Raw genomic sequence first — 17,341 nt, forward strand, 5'->3', positions numbered from 1 at the left:
CCACCTCATTGACTTAAATATCAGTATTCTCCCACTTCTTCCCTTCCCCACATTGATTTGAACTGTCAAAATATCTTTCCTCCTTTCTTTTCCTTCTCCATAACAGATTTAGAACTGGGAAGGACTTTAGGTGCCATAAAGAAAATAAGATTTAGAGCTGGAAGAGATCTAGAAAGAAACATCATCTTGACCTACTTATTTTTATATTTATTTTCTTTTTTAATTATATCTTAGAATTATATCTTCCTTATTTTTTTAAACCCTTACCTTCCATCTTGGAATCAATACTGTGTATTAGTTCTAAGGCAGAAGAGTGGTAGGGGCTAGGCAATGGGGGTCAAGTGACTTGCCCAGGGTCACACAGCTGGGAAGTGTCTGAGGACAGATTTGAACCTAGGACCTCCCGTCTCTAGGCTTGGCTCTCAATCCACTGAGCTACCCAGTTGCCTCCTTCCTTATTTTTTAAATAAGGAAATGGGGGCTCATAGAGAGGAAGTAAGTTGGTCAAAGCCACACAGCAAAATTAGTGGGAAAGCTGGAATCAGTGTCTCAGCCCTTGACTTTTAGCCTAATGACCTTGATTCTTCATACTGTTGCCAAGCCTTTTGTCCTCCCAAGGATCTTAAGGGGGATCTCAAGGGGGAAAGAGGGAAAGAAAAAGTTTAGCCTCTCCAGGAAAAATCTTGGGGATCCTTCTCAACTCAGTGGGATCTGATTTTCCTGTAGTTCAGGTCCCATGTGGTTAACCACAAAGCTGTGGGCAACCCTTGGTCTGAAATGAAGAAGATGGGCGTAACTGAGCCTAGTGAGTACTACCAGACTCTATGGGAAAGTGGTTCAAGAAAGTGGAGGACTTTTCCCCTTAAGAATGTATCGAAATGGTAACAGTTAGGGGCAGACTGGCTTATACATTGGGGGATACAATTTAGAATATTATAAAAATCCTTTCTAGCTCTCACAAGAATTCCTTACAAATATACAATGTATGCTTTATCCATTCCAAAGTGTTTTCACATCGTAATTTTCTTTCATCCCCACCATCCTATAATGAGTTAGTTAGACGAGGCAGGAATGATTTTTATCACCATTACACAGCTGAGGACACTGAGTCCGTGAGGAAACATGACTTCCCTGGGAGGAGCAGGAGCACAGTTCAGTTCTGATGTTCCTTCCACAGTTTTAGCCTACACAAAGAGCCCATGCCCAGAAATTCTAAACAAGTGGCTCAGAACCAGAAGGCTTGGCTGCACAGCAAGCACTTGGCTCTGTGAGCCTCTTTCTTCTTCAGGTGAAAAGGGACAAAACATCATTTTTGCCTTTTTGCCACCATGTGGCCCTTCCCCCTGCCCAACCACCTACCTGGTTAGAGTCCGCTATGCAGTGGTTGCTGTTGCTCAGCTGTGTTGGGGTGGGGTTGACTGAGATGACCGCCATGTGCTGCCGGGAGGGGAAGGTGGGAGAGGGCTGGATTAAGGGCGGGGTGTGTCCAAAGGCTGAGCTCAGGCCCCTTTGCTGGCTCAGGATCTGCTGGTAGGCCACTGGATTGATGGGATGGGGGAAAGTGAAGGCGGGGCTGCAACAAAAACACAGGAATCAATCAAAGGCTAGTATCCCCAGGTTTTCTTTTTCAAAAAAGGCTAGGAAAATGAACATAAGCAGGACAATAGCTTTGGGGCTAGAAGGGACCTTAGTGGCCACCTAATCCAACCTCTTTATTTTACAGATTAGGAAACTGAGAACTAGATATCAATGACCAAATCCATCATCAAGTATTTACTAAATTCCTACTATAAGCCAGGCATTCTCTGTCCTAGGCGCTGGGGATACAAAATAGGAAACAGTTCTTGCCCTCAAAGAGGGAGACAACATATACATATTTAAGTATATGCCAAATGAACACATAATTCCAAGATAATTTTGGAGGAGAAAAAGACACTATTATTTAGAAACATCCAGAAAGGTCTCACATAAAAGGTGATGCTTAAGCTTGAAAAAATTAGGGACTCTAAGAGGAAGTGGTGAATAGGGAGTGCATGTTGATGAGAAATTACCATTTTGGAAATAAACCTATAGCTGATATCATGGCATCCAGGTTAAGACAGAGACATTTCCCTAATGGGAATAATCCAAGAGGCCTATAAAACACTAAAAACTTGTTTCATTTTCAGATCAAGAACCTGCCATAGCTCCTTATTGCCCATTCAATCAAAGCCCTAGTTCCTTTGCTTGACTTTCAGGGAACTTTACAGTCTGTTGCTCTTCCTTTCAGTTTCCAAAACACACTCCTGGCAACTGGTTTCCACAACGTATCTTGCTTATGCCATTATACCTTTAGTTCTTCTGCTCTCATGTTCCCTCATCTGGAATATCCTATCTCCTACCATCTTCTTTTCTTAAGGCTCAACTCAAGTCTTAACTACTCCATTAAGCCTTCCCCTCTCTACCAGTTTTGTCCATACCAATTCTTTCCTTTCCTAAATCTCATTTTTAAAAGTTCATTGCTTTTTGCTAGCCAATTATTTCCTCAAATGTGGATTTCATCTCCCTACTCTATTATAAATGCCTTGACAACACAGGATCATAGTATCAAAGACTTTGAGCTGGAAAGGACCTTAAAAATGGAGCCTAAACCCCTCATTTTACAGATAAGGACACTGAAGGCCAGAGGGTAAATGACTCGCCCAAAGTTACACAGATCATAAGTTCCATGCTTTACAACCTCTTGGATTATAACACATGCTGGACATATGGTTGAGGATAAATAAATACTTGTCGGGTGGTTGGCTGACTGAAGAAGCAATTAGTCTCCGTATTTATCAGGTAGACACACTGTTGAAATGCCAACCTATAAAAATCACTTTGGAAATAGAGACTTTTATTTGTCCAGGGGTTGAGGGGGTTCTTTTTTTGCATGTATGTATGTGAACTATTACAAGTAACAGAATGATTCCATGTGTTATAGATGGGCATTGAGTTTGATAGAATTATGATATAAAATAAATAAACAAACACAACATTAAAATGATCCTACTCATAAGTGAATCTTTCATCAATGAAGACACATCCCTTGATGTCTTAGAACTATCACTCTGAGCATCTGTTATCTTTGAATGGTATTGTAGAAGTAGAATTGTAGACGAGGAGGCTGAATCTGTATTGACTCTAATACCCCCCAAAAGTGGCTTTTTTATGTGAACCTTTGATATTAGTTTAATTACATGTTATTTGCTTTTTCAGAAAAGTCTAGTACAAAAAACATCACCAGGATAATAGCCTTAGGGCTAGAAGGGACCTTAGTAGCCACCTAATCCAACCTCCTCATTTTACAGATTAGGAAACTGAGACCTAGAAAGATTAAGTGAATTGTATAACATCACATACCTAGTATAAAGCAATTTTAAAAATTCTCAAACATTTGTTTTTGTTTTAATTTTTTAGCTGCTTGGATATCAAATAATATCAGGTAGTTCTTCATGCCTGACTTTATTTCTTTAAAAATATTTTTAAAAATAGAATTTATGTCCAGGTATCTCAGTCCCTCCTTCCTTTTCCAACATCATTGAAGGTATCAGATGACAAACAAATATATAGATCATCTCTTTTGCATTTCCATTTCTTAGTTCATTCTCTGAAGATGAACATTCACAAGTTATTCTTCAAATATTAAATCTATAGCTGTATATAAGGTTCTCTTGGTTCTAATCATTTTATCCTCCATTATCTCATGCAGTTCTTTCCAAGTTTAAAAAACATTAATCTGCTCACACAATCATATACCACAAATTGTATCACTATTCCTCAGCTGATAGACCTCCCCTCAGCCTCTAGTTCTTTGCCACCACAAAGAAAGCTGTTATAAATATTTTGGAATATATAGGTTTTTTTGCTTCCCACTGATCTCCTTGGGACACACAGTTTTATAGCTCTCTGGGAGTAATTCCAAATTGCTTTCCAAAATGGCTGGATCAGTTCATAGTTCTATCAACAGTGTCTTACTTCCCTATTTTTCCACATTCTGGCTTTATTTAAAATTTTTAAAAAATATTTTTCCCAGATTACATATAGACTTTTTTTTTAAACCCTTTCCTTCCCATTTATAATCAATAGTAAGTATTGCCTCCACAGCAGAAGAGTAGTAAGGGCTAGGTATTTGGGGTTAAGTAACTTCCCAAGGTCATAGAGCTAGGAAGAATCTGAGGTCAAATTTGAACCCAGGATCTCCTGTTTCTAGGGCTGGCTCTCTATTCACCGAGCCACCTAGCTTCCTGTAATAATTGTTTTCTGGCATTTTATGATCCATGTTCTCTTCTCCCTCCCCCTATCCCTGCCCAGCTTTAAATTGTTGGTGCCATAGGTGGATGCAAGCATGAAACTTAGCTCACAGTATAATTAAAAAAAATACAAAACCCAAAATGAAACACTGCCCCCCCTTCCCCAACAAACAAATAACAACAAAAAGATCTCTTAATATATTGCAAAATCTGTCTGGCCCCTCCAAACGTCACTTCTTTCTATGGTTTCAGGTCTTCGAGGGAAGGGTGCACAAAGATTTGCTAACTTTTTCTCACAGACTCAAACTTTCGTGGAGCCAAACAACAAAGGAATAAAGAGGGAAGGGAGGACGTATTCATTTAGCCTTCTCTGCCTGGTCTAATAAGCTTCACTGCCTCATTTTCGTCAGGCTCTACCACCTGTTTTCTTTTTTGCCCTGAATCATAGGGTCAGAGCTGGGTTGGAGGACATGAAGATGTGGGAACAGAGGATACCATCTCCCATCAGCTCCTACTTCTGAGCTCTCACTAATCTGAGCCAGTCCCTGCTATATGAAGCTGATGCACCCATTGCTCTTCCGCTTGTAAATCATTAGGTGAGGCCAATAGACATTCTGTGGGGGAGAACAGAAAGAGAGGCTTCCAGCTATTTTAGCCACTACCAGTGAGATTCTCATATTACCAGATGAACATGGTGGATGGAGATTCTGACTTATACTAGCACCGCTGGTACCATTTATGATAGCTGATCTGGGCCCCCAGGAATAACCGGTGATAGCTTACCAACATTTTCATCTTCAGGTCAAAGAGCAGAAGCCCATTTAAAGCTTTGCAGCATGTCTTACTGTCTGGCCGTTCTTCAGGTTATGAAGAATAATTTGTATTTTTTTTTCTGGCTAATACATCACAGAGTCAGATCCTTAAAAAAGAGAATGGCCAAGGACTGCATAGACAGGAAGGGAGGGAAGGAAGGTGGATTCTTCATAGGATTTTGTCAACAGGATTTACACAGGTATTTTGTTATATAATACAATGGGATATTTGTTATTGGGATAGAGAATTCCTTAGTGTAAATGCTGTGGTTACGGTCCAAGAGGCAACCTGGCAGCTTAATGACCCAGTTAATATTTGGTGGCAATTAAAACGCCCACCTGGGGTGTGTCCCTGATTTCATGATTGTATCTCTTGTCAAGGATGGACCTGGCCAATTTCATCATTCACATCGGAAGGGAGGGGTAGAGATTCAAAGGCAGATGTCCCTACCCCCCAAGAAGTCAGAACTGAAGATGAATCCCATAGACGGGAACCCGGCCTCTTTATCATTAGTCTTTAAGAAACACACAGCATTAATGGGAAAAGTTACTTTTATGCTGATCCATAAAAGCATTTGCTGCCCATCTCCACAGATCAAAGAACCAATTAAATACCACACTCCCGAATTCCCCCAGACCAAAGCTTCTGATCTCCCAGGTCTGTACAGCGCTTGGCCTCCCTGAATTAGGCTGGCACCTGAGAACCTGCTGCACTGACACCGAGATTCCCAAGCTCAAGAGGGCCTTGTGGTCAATCCTTACAAAGATCAAGCATGCGCCATTCTTTCTTTTTTACCTGATTGCCCCTGCGGACAGATGCCCGTAGGAACCACTAGCTGCTGAACTGCTTCGGGAGTTATTAATATAAGCCACCAGAGAGTTGGGAGAGGTCCTAATCATTGTCTGAAGATCAATGCTGGCATCTGAAAGCGGGGAGATCGACAGAGCCCGCTTACGGCTTAACCTTGGGGTCACCCGGGGGCTGGAGAATCTGGACACTGTGGGAGAAAGAGCAGAGACAGCTTGTTAGTTTGCAATGTTTTCTGTGGGGATGAAAGAAGGACATTTAAAACAAACTACCCAGGCAATTCACTTAGATTCCACAAACTCTAAGGGCTTGTTCCACGCTGGGCACTGGGTTCAGTGCAGGGGATATAAAGACAAAAGTGAAGGAGCCTTGACCTTAGGGAGATTATCTTTATCCAAGAAGGCATAAGACACCGTCTCTGCCAAGCAGCGTAGACTTGAACGGAAAGAGTTCACGGCAAGAGATTGTTTCTGTCCTGCTTAAAGGTTTGCAAAGCATTTATGAATATTATTTAATTTGAGGCTCACAACAACCCCGGGAGATAGGCGCCATGATTATCCCCATTTTACAAATGAGGAAACTGAAGGGATTTGCCCAGGGTTCCCATACAGCTATTAAGTGTCTGGGGCTGCATTTGAACTTATTTCCCTGCCTCCAACTACCGTGCTTTAGGTATTGCTTCACCTATCTTGAGTGTACTGGAGCCCATACAAGCCTGAAACATACTCATATTTTATTTATTATTTTTCTACAATACATACCAATATATGGTATAATAATTGCTTCTATTTCCCTAATGTTTAAGGTTCACAAACTGCTTTTCTTTCTCACAGCAGCCCTGTGAGGTAGGTACAACCAAATATTTATAGCATCAGTGGCTACTAAGACTTGGTCGCCTTAGTAGAATTTAAGTGCTTTCCTATAGGTCAATCAGGAAATAGCCAACCTCAGATGGCACAGTGGGAAATAGACAGCAATCCTGGGAACTGTTACATATAGAAGAAAAATTTTTTTTGAGACAAATATAGGGGAATTGTAATAGCAAACTACAAACAAAAACGTTAGGCTTTGCATGGAATTAGAAAAAGGGGATATGCTGGGTTCAAATCTGGCCTCAGATACTTCCTAGCTGTGTGACCCTGAATGAGTCACTTGACCCCCATTGCCCAGCCCTTACCACTCTTCTACCTTGGAATTAATATACAGTATTGATTCTAAGATGGAAGGTAAGGGTTTATTTAAAAAGAAAAAGGAGATACAAATAGTAAGAATTTCTCACAGTTAATCCATCACTGCTCTAAAGAGTATATATATGCATATACACACACACACATGCATACATATGGCACATACTGTAGTCCACTGACATATACTGGAAATCTGTTTAGCAGGTCTGCTTAGAGGAAGAGGCAGGCTTACCTAGTCACACTCTTGGTTTGTTTGCCATATTTCTTATCATTATCCAGCTCTCCTGGTTCTGGCTCTGTGGTCCCTAAGCCACCTTCTGATCTCAGTTTACCAAACAGGTTTCTCTCTTTAAACAATGGGCTCATACATACCAAGGTAAATGGAACCTTAGAGATACTCAGGTCCAATTCCCCTCTTCTTCAAAAAGAGGTCATTGAGAGGCTCAATTTAAGTGACTTGTCCAAGGGCACACAGGCTGGATGTGAACCTAGGTCTTCTTACTCCACTGTCTGGTGGCCTCTGGGAATATGGTTGACTGCCTCAAGAATTGTACTGCCCATGATAGCAGCATCATTTTCCCTAATAAGTTAATAAATTGGCATTCTGGGTGACAAATCCAGTTTATGCAAATATTGTTACCATAGATCGATTTCCCAGAGCCTACTTACCCTTAGATGAACTAATAATATTTAGTTTTTAAATCGGCTCTTTACTCATAGTGACCTTACTCATACAATTATTCCAGAAACTCTTCTCCTTTGCTGGCTGTATCCAGTGCCCTTTCTCTCCTCATCTCCTCCTGGCTTTCTTTAAGACTCACTTAAAACCCCACCTTCCATTAAGAGTCTTTCCCGGCCCCCTTTCATATCTTCCCTCCACTTATCTTGCATATAGATCTTATTTTGACATAGTTGTCCACATGTTGTCTCTTCCACTAGAATGTGTGTTCCTTGAGAAGCGGGAAGTTTCTTTTCTTTTTAAACCCTTACCTTCTATCTTGGAATCGATACTAAAAATTGCTTCCAAGATAGAAGAGCATTCAGGGCAACTGGGGGTAAGTGACTTGCTAGGAAGTTTCTGAAGTCAGATTTTCTTTTCTTTCTTTCCTTTGTATCTCCATGGCTTTGCACAGTGTCTGGTATATAGTAGGTATTTAATCAGTGTCTGTTGACTCAATTTGACTTTTTTATCTAATCATATCCTACCAGGGGACTATAATTCTGTATGGTTAGTTAAAATATACTTGTGGGGTAATATGTATCACCATAGGAGCCAAAGCAAATAGGAAACTTGGAGAGCAGGTGGCTGGATCCCCTCATATTACAGATAAAGAAAATTAAGCCCAGAGAGGAAAATTTTACCCAAGGTTAAAAGGGAAGTAAGATTTACAGCTGATATTCAAATTCCAGTTTTAGGACTCAAAACTTACTTCTACTACATGATGTTTCGAGGCCTGTTTCATACCCCACTACTCGATTATAAACTCCCTGAAGGCAGGCATATTTTAATTATCTTTATTTTTGTAATTCCCCCTGGGCACTTAGCAGAATGTTTTGCCCACAAACAGGGGACTTAATAAATTATTCCTTAATGAAGGAATGATCAGGGCCACTTGAGTGCCAAGCTAAGATTATCCTATGAAGAGAGGCTTTTTCCTTAGCTTGTTGCCCCCACCTCCTGAAATAAAAGTGGGGACACAGGGCACTCAGGGACAGCAGATGTCACATGGCTCCTAGCATGGGTTCCATTGTTCAAAGCACCCGCCAACCAAGAGCCTTGGCAGGCCTCCCATTTCAACAGGAGTGAAGATTGGGTGAATGGTTGAGTTTTTATCTCCCAAACACTGCCTGTTCTTTAGTGATGCCCAGAGAACTCAGAAGGACAACAAAAGGCCTTTCCATTGATTGTGAATGAGAGGTTGGGAAGGGAAGGCAGCTTCCCCGCTGCCTTTGGGACTTGCAGAAGGCTTACGCGAGGCCATGTGGGAGGAACAGAAAGGGAAGGAAGTCCTTGCACTGCGCTGAGTAGCCAATTCATGAGAATGATGAGACACTGGGAATTTGGAAGCAAAGGATATTTAAACACACAATCTGACAGCTCAGAGTTCAGGCTCTCGTATCTCACCAGCTGCAGTCTGCGGCTTCAGACCAACAGCTTCACAGTCCAAAGAGGCTGCTGACCCTGCCTGGTTTTTTTCTTTTTCTCCTCTTCCCTTCCCTTGCCTCTGCCGTGCCTCCCATCATGTCACACGTCAGCCCTTTTAACATCTCCTGTGGATCCTGTTCCTGCTACTCTCATTTGGGCAGCTAAGCAACCTTGAAATAATTTGTCAGAATCATTTTGACCTCCCCAAGGTTCTATTTGGCCCACCAGATGGATTGTCTTTGTTGTTCTCCCTTTTCCCCTCTCCACCCACAGCCCTCTTATACCTCTCCTCCCTCCCCCAATTTCCTGTCTACTTTCCACCTCCTTCTGTTTCTCCCATGATTCCCAGGCTCAAAGGAAAAGTGGCTGCCATGCCAATACTGGTACCTCCTACCAAACCCTAAGGATGCACTCCATTACAATTAGAATGAAGTCCTCCACTTCTTCCCACCTTTGTACTATTGATGCACACACACACACACACACAACTCTCGTCTCTGGGATTGTTCCTTAGTGCCTGCCTTCCCAAGTACTCTGTAAATTACCAGATGACATGAACTGTGTTTCTGAGGCAGTTTGGTGGTACAGTGGATAGAGCACTGGGTTTGGAGTGGGAAGATCTGATTTAAAATCTAATGTAAGACTCTTCCTAGCTATATGACCTTGGGCAAGTCATTTCATCCCAGTTGCTAGCCCTTGCTACTCTTCTGTCTTAGAATTGATAATAAGACTAAAAGTAAAGGTTTAAAAACAAACAAACAAAAAACCCAAGTATTTATTGAGCTCTTACTATGTGTCAAGCACAGTATAAGTATAAGCCAGAGAGAAATACAACAAAAGGCAAAACCATTGTTCTTGACCTCAAGGAGGTTGTTGGGGAGACAACACAACCATATGTATTAGATGTATACAATGTATGAATGGAAGGGTTCCTCAGAAAGAAGGCATTTGTAGGAAGTGGGATTTGAACTGTCTTCCTTTTTAAACACTCATCTTCCATCTTAGAATCCATACTAAGTATTGGTTCCAAGGCAATAGAGTAGTAAAGGCTAGGTAATGTGAGTTAAGTGACTTGCCCAGAGTCACACAGCTAGGGAGTGTCTGAGGTCACATTTGAACCCAGGACCTGAGCCTGGCTCTCTATACACTGAGCTACCCAGCTGCCCCCATAGTAGTTTTTTTGTTGTGCCGGAGAATAGGAATCTGAGAAGTTGGTTATCCATCATTTGGGGAATGACTGAATAAGTATTGTGGAATACCGTGGTGCTGTGAGAAATCTTTTAAGGAAGGTTTCAGAAAAAACTAAGAAGACTTGTATGAATTGGTACAAGCTGAAGTGAGCAGAACAAGGAGAATGATTTATACAATAACAGCATCATTGTAAAGACAAGCAAATTTTGAAAGTTTTAGGAACTCTGATTAACACAATGACAAATCATGATTCCAGAGGTGACATGATGAGATATATTAAGCACATCCAGCTAGGGATGTGATGGGCTAAGAGTGCAGACTGGTATAGATATAATCACACATACGTACATACATACGCACAGATAGATAGATATTGATCTAGCCAGTATGAGAATTTATTTAGCTGGATAATACGCGTTTGTAACAGAAGTTTTGTTTTTCTTTCCTTTATTAATGGGTGAGGGAATGTGGAAGGGAGGAGAGATTTTTTTCTTCCTGATTGAGTAATAAAAAAAGCAAATCCTCCCTACATTTATACTATTTTTATACTTTCCTCCTCTCCACATACTCTACTATCTAGTGCCACTGGCCTTTTTGCTACGCCTCACATAAGATACTCTATGACCTACTTCTGTCCCAGATCTTTTCATTGGTTGTCTCACATGCCTTGTATATTCTCTCTCCTCCCGATTATCTCCTGGCTTCCTAGCTTTCAAGATTCAGTTCAAATATCCTTTTATAAAAGAGTCTTTTGCAAGTGCTTTCATTAGTAGCTTAGTGCCTTTCCTCTGAGACGTAACTACTATTTACTATCGTTATCTCTATCTACCTACTTCTATGTATGTATGTATATATGTGTCTCTCCATCCATCTGCCTGTCTATCCATCTACACACATCTGTCTGTCTATCTGTCTGTCTGTCTGTCTGTCTGTCTGTCTGTATCTATCTATCTATCTATCTATCTATCTATCTATCTATCTATCTATCATCTATCAACCTGTCTGCCCATCTATTTATTTTATCTATCTATATCTATCTATTTATCCATCCATTTAGCCACCCTCCTACCCATGCATGCATGCATGCGTGCATCCAGTCATCCATTTATGCAGGTCTCTCCATTTGTCTGTTTCTATCTATTTATCTTGTATATAGGTAGTTGTTTTCAGGCTGTCTCCTCCACTAGATGTGAGCTCCTTGAGAGCTGGGATGGTTTTTATGCCTTTCTTTGTATTACTAGATCTTAACACAGTGCCTGGTGTGTAGTAGTAAATGCTGAATAATTGTTTGCTGATTGACTAACTGCCATTTAGACAGGAAGAAAACAGCAGGGAGGTCAGACATGACAAGGGGCTGGTGCACAACATAGTGGGATAAAACTCGAGGGGTGATGGTAGACCGATATAGGAAATGTTCTGGGGACAATAAATAAACTGTCTTAGCTAGAGTGGGGGCATTCAGTTAAGGTAGCAATAGAAGAGAAGACTGGGCAGATAGGCTGGGTGAGATCAGACTATTTGCTGTTTCATTCATCCGTCCATTCAACAAATATTTGAGTGCCAAACTAAACTACCGTCATTGAGCAATTTCTAAAATTTGAGAAAATGCCCCCCAATAACTTCTATTAACCTTTAATTACCAATTTGCTGAGAGATAATATGGAAAAGGAGAATGACTGGCATGCTCCTGCTCATTCCCCATTCCATGGCTGGGCATATTTAAGAAATAAGCACATTTTAAAATCCAAAGACTATTTAGATTTTGTTCCTTGGTTTGGATCCCCACAGCCTCGTACTCCTTTAACTGGGGGAAACAGGCCAGATCTGACAGTGATATTTATCTCTGTTACTCCCACACCTCAAGGGAAATATGTTTATTAATGTGCCACTTCCCTTGATAAATTACTAAATAGAAAGAAAAGCCTTGTACTCATTTCTCGCTGCTTCTCTCATGATTTATGTCCCCAGGGCTGGCTCAGCCATTGGTCCCTATTAATTTGTGGAGGGAAACCATTCCTAATACCCAGCAGCAGCAGCCTGGGTTTTATTGGCGCAACCTGACAGTTCTTTTTTTCCACTTGGTCCTGGGCTGGAAGAGCCCGGACTCCCTGAAAATACTGAGTAATATGTATTTTAGTAGCACCTTAATTCAAAAGTGGGTTGTCAGCTCACAATTATATACTCTTTAAGGTTTATCAGAGACTTTCCTGAAAGCAATCCTGTGAGATAGGTAGTATATTTTTATTTTACAGTTGGGGAAACTGAGGCTCAGAGAAATTAAGTGACTTGCCCCAGACTTGTATTCTTTTTAAATGGAAAAAAAAAGAGTCCATGAAAACCTCTAGATTCCAAGCTTGTACTTTTAAAAATCACATCACTGTTAAGAATTAAGAAAAAACAAGTTGGGAAGCTAGGAGTTGACCACAAAGTCAATCAATAAACAGTTATGGACCCCATGTTCTGAACCCCTAGATCAGGGGCAGCTAAGTGGCTCCATGAATAGAGAGCCAGACTTAGAATCCAGGAGGTCCTGGGTTTAAATCTGATCTCAGGTACTTCCTAGGCAAGTCTCTTAACACCTATTGCCTGACTCTTATCACTCTTCTCCCCCCCCCCCCTTAAGAAAACAAACTCTTACCTTCCATCTTAGAATCAATACTGTGCATTGGTTCTAAGGCAGAAGAGCAGTAAAGGGTAGGCAGTGGGGGTTAAGTGACTTGCTCAAGGTAATCCAGCTAGAAAGTGTCTGAGACCAGATTTGAACCTAGGACCTTTAGGCCTGGCTCTCATTCCACTGAGCCACCCAGCTGCCCCCCTCTTACCACTCTTCTGTCTTGGAACCACTATTCAGTATTTTACTAAGATGGGAGGTAAGGGTTTAAGAAAAAAGAGACTCCTGGATTAGATGATCCTTAAGATCCTTTAGTCATAAAACAATATAATTCCAAGTTTAAAGAGTTTTTAAAGTGCTAATTAAAGTTCTTTACCATGCCTCTGAGCCAGGTATAATGATTCCCATTTTCCAAATGGAGAATTTGAGTCAGATAGTTTGGTCAGACCTATGAAAGACGAAGCATCAGGATCAGGTATTTAAATGGATGGCTCTACATGAATGCTAGGAGTGAAATCCCCTGGAACCTCATACGCTCTCTCCTGGGCCAAAGTCTGGCCTTCCAGGGAATGGGAACAGATTCCAGCCTGAGACAGACCTCCTGGCAAGAAGATATCCACCCCAGCAGAGCTGCCTTGGAGCCCCGAGGAGTCCTTCCCTACTCACTTGTTAGTTATGCCCACTCTAAATATACGATGCTTCCAGAAATATGTCTTTATTTATTAAATGACCAGAAGAGCAGTTCAGGATGTACACCCAGGATATCCCTTTGGCTAACGCTCTGGGCTCCAACCCAGGTAGTGTCTGTAGGCATTCTGCCAAGCTGGCACCCTGAGCTGCTGTTCAATATAGATCCCAACTTGCTCCCCCCCAAAAAACCCTTACTTTCTGTCTCAGTAACAACTCTAAAACTGTCTAGGCAAATGAAGTTAAGAGATCTGTGCAGAGTCACAAGCCTGGAAATATCTGAGGCACGTTTGGAACCCAGGACCCTCCCCCCCCCATCTCTAGATATGGCTCTCCTCCCACTGTGCCACCTAGCTGCCCCCGACTTACTCTCTTGCTGTTCTCTTTCTCGTCCCCCAAAAGATGGTGACAACTGCCAAATGCTAGTTAACTGAGCATCCTGATTAGCTGGGCTCTGGTTAATCATAGCTGCCTTAAGTCCAGTCATTCAGTGACTACTTATTAGCCACTTGACTACTTTCTAGGAACTGTGCTGGGTTGGGAATTCAAAGAAAGGCAAACATCTGTCCCTGCCCTCAATCACATTCAACTGGGGGGAGCCACGAGCAAATAACGATGTGTAGACAAGTTGCACCCAGAGAGAAGGGAAGGCAATCTCCTGAGGGAGCTCTGACTGCCAGAAGTGAGGGAGGAACCTTTGATCCCATCTAGTGTCACTCTGGCATCTCATCCATGAGGAATCCAAGTCCCTAATCACCTAGTAACTTGCCTAGCACCACAAGGCTAGTCAGCTACAGCAGTTTCATTCTATTGGCCAGTTCGCTTGCCCCCTGTTAAATATTTTCCCAGGCACACACTGCAGACTCACCTGGGCATATAATCTGAAAAATCACTCACTCACCCTCTTTGAATTGGCCCCATCACCACATTTACTATCCCAGGACCTGTCCTATAAATACTCATTCTACCCTATGGTTCTCCATTCAATGGCCTGAGCTAATAAAACACCCCAAAGATACTTAGCATGTTCCATCTGCAGCCAATCTCGATACTGAGGGAAAAGGAAAACAGTGAACGAGGGCACAGAAAAATGAATTTGGATTGAAAGGAGGTGAGTTCACATCCTGCTCTGCTACGGACTACTTATATAACTTTGGACCAATTACCTTTCTCTGCCTCAGTTTCTTTTTCTCTCCAAAGAGACAGATTATGTGATCTTCCTCAAGTCCCTTCAGTTCTAGGTTTCATATTCTCTTCCATATCTACAACCTAGAATCTTTTATTATCTTATCTTATGATTTAGTATCAACTTCTGAGATAGAAGAGCAGCAAGGGCTAAATTAATCAAGGTTATGTGACTTGCCCAGGATTCCTCAGCTAGGAAGTGTCTGAGGCTAGATTTGATCCCAGGTCATGTTGAGAGACCCCAGATCTAGCTCTCTATCCACTGAGTCACCTCATTGCTCCTAGCTATGATCTTAGGCAACTTATTTTTTAACTCTCTGATCCCCTGATTTCCTTTAGATGTGTCTTCGAACGCCAGAGTCATAAAACATTACAGAGAGGAAGAACCTTAGAACTCTTCTGATGCACACTCCTCATTTTCCTACTGAAGATGAAGGAATTCCGGTGACTTGCTGAAGTTATAAAGGGAGCTTAGCTTCCTTTCAGCCAAGGCTAGCTTGATTTACCTGGCTGCAGTGGGGTACCTGGGTAGCCACTTTCTCTGGCTGTGCAATGCCTTTCTCTACAGTGTGATCAATGTAATTGGTTTCTGAAAAATCCCCTGGAACAGCATGCCAAATAAAGAACCATATTAGTATTGATGTGACATCCTGAGTCGAATTAGTGTCAATATGACAATGAAATATATGACTCGGAGGAAATATGGGATGTAAACAGACAACATTTCAAATGGAAACATTTCAATCTTATGGATTGGTGGGGGTGGAGAAGTGCTGCCGTGCTTGTTAAAACACCAATATTCAACAGCATAATATAAGGAAATTCCATTTTAGGGCCCTGATGACAAACTGCAAATACTCTGTTCTCCAGAGAACCACTCGGTGGAATTATCACCTTGGATTACCTGTCTGATTATCTATTACCTTTATAATGTAGCTTTACTCATAGTCTTCTTACCATAAATCATGACCTTTTACCGCATGGAGAACATTTGCCTTATCCAGCTACCGAAAGACTAGAGGTACTAGGAGAAAGGTTAGCTTTCAATGAAATTACTGTAAATAACCTTTATTATTACACAACTAAAAATGGGTATACAACTAAAATCCTGCCTTCCATGCCCTAAGGAAGAATTAGGGGGTTTGCTTATGGAATTTCATGACAGATTTTTCCATTGGTCTCCCCCACCATCCCACCTTCCCTCCACTCTGCTTTCACTATATTATACCTCTGCTCAAGAACATACAGTGACTCTCTACTGCTCATCAGAAAAAAAATCCAAACTCTACAGAATCAAGGCTTTCTATAATTTAGGTCCAGGCATTACATTATTTCTCACTAATAACCGTTTAAAGAAGAAGCCTTTAATAAGCACTCACTCTATGCCAGACATCGAGACTAGAAAGACAGGAAGTAAAAAGACCGTACCCTTAAAGCAGTTTCCATTCTATAGGTTGTCGTTCAATCATTTCAGTCATGTCTGACCCTTTGTAATCCCATTGGAGGTTTTCCTGGCAAAGATACTGGAGTAGTTTGCCATTTTTTCTCCAGTTCATTTCACAGGATGGAAAACTGAGGCAAACAGGGCAAAGTGACTAGCCCAGAGTTTCACAGCTCCAAATTTGAACTCAGGTCTTTTTGACACCAAGCCTGGCACTCTATCCATGAGTCACATCACTGCCCCTAGCTATGATCATAGGCAACTTATTTTTAACTCTCTGATCTTCAGTTCTTTCATCTTTAAAAGGGGAATTACAATCATAGCACTACCTACATTTGAGGATTATCATCACTATGCTACATAAATATGACATTCTTAATATGGTTCTTACAGACTCAGCCTTTGGAGCTAGAAGAGACTTTGAATATCATCTAATCCAGGGTTTTTAACCTTTTCTGTGTCACAGACCCCTTAATGTTTTTAAATACATAAAAGAGAACATATTGGATTGCAAAGTGTGCAGGTGGAAAATCTGCCACACCTGAGCTACATTTGCAGCATCCTTTAAAGTTCCATCCTCATTTTCCATACAGAGGCTTGGGAGATAAATTTGGCTGAGACCTACGTGGGGCTCTTTTGGAGCTTGGGTTTTTTGGTAAAGCATGGCAGGTGTGGGTCTCTGGCTCTGTGCTCTGCTCACTTGGCTGAATTAACCCCTTTCTTACTCACTTTATTATTATTAAATCCTATGTAATAAATATTTTTGAGTATTTATTCATTTTTAATCTCATAAAAGGAAACCAATTATATTGCAATAGTTATTGAAATAATTAAAAAAACCAAGTTCATGGATTCCAGGTTAAGAACTTCTGGTTTAATACAATCACTCTAAGTTATAGATCTGAAGAGTCTGGACCAGAGATGCTTAGTGATTTGTTCAATGTCACACAGCTAGCAAGTGTCAGAGCTGAGGTCTTAATTGCCATCTTCCCTTCTATTAGC

At 41.3% G+C, this 17,341-nt stretch overlaps 1 protein-coding gene across 5 annotated transcripts in view; it reads right to left on the reverse strand.

Annotated features, from left to right (window-relative positions):
• Positions 1–17,341, reverse strand: part of GLI2 (GLI family zinc finger 2) — a 420,094-nt gene that overhangs the window by 41,937 nt on the left and 360,816 nt on the right. For all 5 annotated transcript variants that reach the window (XM_007494044.3, XM_056793745.1, XM_007494045.3 and 2 more), the window contains 2 exons: positions 5,880–6,081; positions 1,360–1,573 (listed from right to left, as the gene is read on the reverse strand). In XM_007494044.3, coding sequence (XP_007494106.2) covers positions 1,360–1,573; positions 5,880–6,081 — 416 coding nt within the window. The remainder of the gene's footprint in view (positions 1–1,359; positions 1,574–5,879; positions 6,082–17,341) is intronic.

The sequence above is a fragment of the Monodelphis domestica genome, chromosome 4 (assembly GCF_027887165.1).
Source record: "Monodelphis domestica isolate mMonDom1 chromosome 4, mMonDom1.pri, whole genome shotgun sequence".
Taxonomy (NCBI): Eukaryota; Metazoa; Chordata; class Mammalia; order Didelphimorphia; family Didelphidae; genus Monodelphis; species Monodelphis domestica.